Consider the following 3,878-nt stretch of genomic DNA (forward strand, 5'->3'; position numbering starts at 1 on the left):
TGATTCCAAGCCCTGTGTTCTCTACATCACGTCATAGCTGCCCATGACTCCTGGGTGACATTAACTGAGAACTCGCTCTGCTCCAACAACTTCTCTAAGGACGTCCAATGTGCCCATTCACACAGATATTATTAAAACCTGTATGTTGACACTATTCTTACACTATTTTACGATGGTGAGACTGACTACTGAGAAAATACATTACTTGTGGGGGGACAGAACGTCATTTCTCCAGGATTCAAGCCTAGGCAATATGACATGTCACTGCCCTTTTAAGCTCCATATTATATATCATCATGCCTAGTTCAATACTGATTCATTAAATAATCACTGAATCAGAAAGTAGGGAATCAGGAGTGAAACACATTGTATCTACTCTGAAAAATCTAACCAACCAGGTAGATGGTCAATAAAGCACTTAAAGGATATGTTTCTATGTATCTAGAAAGTTATTTTCATTAGAGGCAGGATTTTCGTTTTGTACACTGCCTAAACACCAGCAATTTTTTATGTGTTAAAATAATTTAATTCTCCCTGTACATTTCTGTCCATGTGAGCCAAGAGAAATCAAGAATGTATACTTTACAATATGTACCTGTTTTGAGACATTCAAGTCAATTCAGATGGCAAAGTAGAATTCAATCACTAATGAAATGTTTAAAAAATATATATTAAACAAAAAAATGTTTTTACAAGATAAAAATAATCTTCCACAATGCAATAAATTGCAGATCACCGAAATTTTAACTCTTTAGATGACTTCAGTTCAGTTTTTGGTTTCAAAATCTAGAGACAATCAAAAAGAAAAAGCGTTGGCAGAATTTCTGTTTTTATGTTTCTCTTTCTTGCTTCGACTACTTGTTACACTGTTTAAAGAACACGATGAAGGTGCTCTTGCATGACCTGTGGCCTTCAGATGGTCAAAAAGTTTATTCCGGGATGGAAATTCACTATGGCAGGTTGCATAGCTGATAAGAACATCACTCACTGTCTGTGGTTTAGCAGGTACTTTGACAGATTTTTTCATATCTTTGGCTTTTTTTCCTTTGGGTTTAGGAGCATTCTTAGCTACATTTTTTGGATCATCACAGAGTTCGACAGTCTCAGTGACAGTGATACTTTCTTGGGGACTCCCATCCAATTCTTTGGCAGAGTCTTGATTTAAGTTGGTATCTTCTGATTCAAACTTTACTTCTTCTCCAGTTCCATTTTCATTGAAGTTATCATAATAATTCTGTGCTGGCTTCTGTTTCTTTTTCTTCTGCCTTTTGGAAAGCTTTTGTTTTGGTGCATCTTCTATTTCTTCCTCAGAATTGGCATTCAATGGATTTTCATCAGTTTGAAGTCCTGAAAAATTTTCTTCCTCCTCCTCCAACTGTTGTTTTAACAAGGCAACCATTTCCCTATACTTCTTTGATTTTTCATGATTCCTCATGGCCTTTTCCATCTTGAAAGATTTGTCACACACTGGGCAGGAAAGGTCATCATACAGCTCAGCATCCTCAGCCTCATCACCGTCTTTACCACCGTGCCGATCTTTGAGCTCAGATTCCTCTGTCCCATCTTTGGGCTCAGATTCCTCTGTCTCATCTTCATCTGATCCATCTCCAAACTCCTTCTCGTAGCCCACCTCCATTTCCTTGAGCTCCTTCCCCAGGTTGGCCACGGTCATCCAGCTCTGTCCCTTGTACTGCTCAGCCAGTTTGGCCTGCTTCAGCTTCTGTAGCCGCCTCATCTCCTCTGCCTTCCTGGCCTTCTCGGCGTTCTGTTCCTCCATGAGCTTCGGATGCGCCTGCACTCTTCTGTCTCTCTTATGGATGAATGGGACCAGCTGGCGCACAAGCTCGTTCTCCTTCCTTGCTTTGTCGTGAATCTTTTTTTTCTTTTTCCATGGCTCTTTCGCCCAGCTGTTTGAAGCTTGCCATGTATCATATTCTTCCTTCCAAGGAAAGTTCTTCTGAGTGCAGAAACTGCCAACAGGCATAGAAAGGGTGGACTACCATATCATAGTCACTCTGGGAGTCTCCAAAAGTGGGGAAATCTTCCATCTCCTCTTCTAACATAGATTCTAGCTCTTCCTTCACAATCATTTCAAAAACGTTATGATAAACTGTATAAAAGCCCTTTTCATCATCTCCATAACCAGGTTATGGTAACAGGTCCTTGTTTGTTGTGAGCACTCAAGATTTATTAATGAATTAATCTACTGCTCTAATCTTCCACCCAATCAGAAGGTATTTGCCAGACGACTAAGTGGGAACAGGTACGTAGGAAGCAAGAGGACAGTGGCTATTTACTTTGGAATCAGAGACCTAAATTAAAGTCTCTCTCGTCTTAGACTCATGGACTTGGGATGTTTCCTCTCTCTGAATTAGGGCGACTGACATACACAGGAAAAGGTAAAATGAGACTCCAATGACATAATCAAGTAAATCTCAAACCAGTGTCTAGCATTCAGTTATCTGATGAATAATTAAATTAATGAACAGAATAAGAATGGAGAAATATGTCCTAGAATGAAGTGTTTTTTCCATAGATTATTTAACAGTATCACCAGCCAGTCAAAATAACTAAATTCATTGGTGTAGCCACTATGGGAAACAATACAGAGGTTCCTCGAAAAATTAAAAGTATAGGGGTGCCTGGGTGGTGCATTTGGTTAAGCATCCAACTCTTGGTTTTGGGCTCAGGTCTTGGTCTCAGGGTCATGAGATTGAGCCCTGCATCAGACTCCACTGGAGTCAGCTTCAGAATCTCTCTCTATCGCTCCCTCCACTTCCCCTGCTTATGTGCTCTTTCTCTAAAATAAATAAACAGGGGCACTTGGGTGGCTCAGAAGGTTAAGCGTCTGCCTTCGGCTCAGGTCATGATCTCAGGGTCCTGGGATTGAGTCCCACATCCGGCTTCCTGCTCAACAGGGAGTCTGCTTCTCCCTCTGCCTCTCCCCCTGCTTGTGCTCTCTCTATGTCTCTCTCTCTCAAATAAAGAAATAAATCCTTGAAAAAATATCTTAAAAAATAAATCTTTTTAAAAAATTAAAAATAGAAACACATATCATCTAGTAATTCCACTTCTAAGTACTTATCCAAAGAAAATGAAAACACTAATTCAAAAAGACATATATACCACTGTGTTCATTGCACCATTATTTAAAATTGCCAAGATACAGAAGCAACCTGAATGTCCATTAATGGATATATGGATAAGGAAGAAGTAGAGTGTATATGTGTGTGTGTGTGTATTTATATAATATTTATATATTTTATATATAAATTTTACTATATATATTTTATATATAAATTTTATATTTTTACATACAAAATATATTTATATATTTATTATATATATTTATTTGTATATTATATATATATTTATACACTCACATGGAATATTACTTAGCCATAAAGAATAGTGAAATTTTGCCATTTGTGACAACATGGATAGAGCTAGAGAATATTATGCTAAGTGAAATAAGTCAGACAGAGAACGACAAAATCATGACTTCACTTACATGTGTAATCTAAAAAACAATACCAGAAATGGAATAATGAACAAAATCTAAAAAATAATAACAGTGACAAACAAAACAAAACAAAACAGAAATAGACTCCAAGAGAACAAACTGATGGTTGCCAGGGGGGAAGTGGGGGGGGTGAAATAGGTGATGGGGATGAAGAGGTACAGATTTCCATTTGTAATATGGTTGAGGCATGGGGATGGAAAGTGCAGCATAGGGAATATAGTCAATAAAACAGTTTCGTATGGAGAAAGATGGTAACTAGATTTACTGTGGTGACCATTTTGTAATGTATATAAATATCAAATCACTGTGTTGTACACCTGAAATTAATGTATTATTGTATGCCAATTATTCTTCA

General features: G+C 37.8%; 1 protein-coding gene across 1 annotated transcript; it reads right to left on the reverse strand.

Moving 5' to 3' along the window:
* Positions 1-503: 503 nt before the first annotated feature.
* LOC118012866 (dnaJ homolog subfamily C member 21-like) lies at positions 504-2,147 on the reverse strand (the record flags this gene model as incomplete). Its single annotated transcript, XM_035008400.1, is given in 2 exon segments — positions 504-1,970; positions 1,972-2,147. Coding segments are annotated over 2 exon segments (1,350 nt in total), but the record flags the coding sequence as incomplete, so codon positions are not given.
* Between the last annotated feature and the right edge of the window lie 1,731 nt (positions 2,148-3,878).

This window comes from Mirounga leonina, unplaced genomic scaffold (assembly GCF_011800145.1).
Source record: "Mirounga leonina isolate KUSES-001 unplaced genomic scaffold, KU_Mleo_1.0 Mir_152, whole genome shotgun sequence".
Taxonomy (NCBI): Eukaryota; Metazoa; Chordata; class Mammalia; order Carnivora; family Phocidae; genus Mirounga; species Mirounga leonina.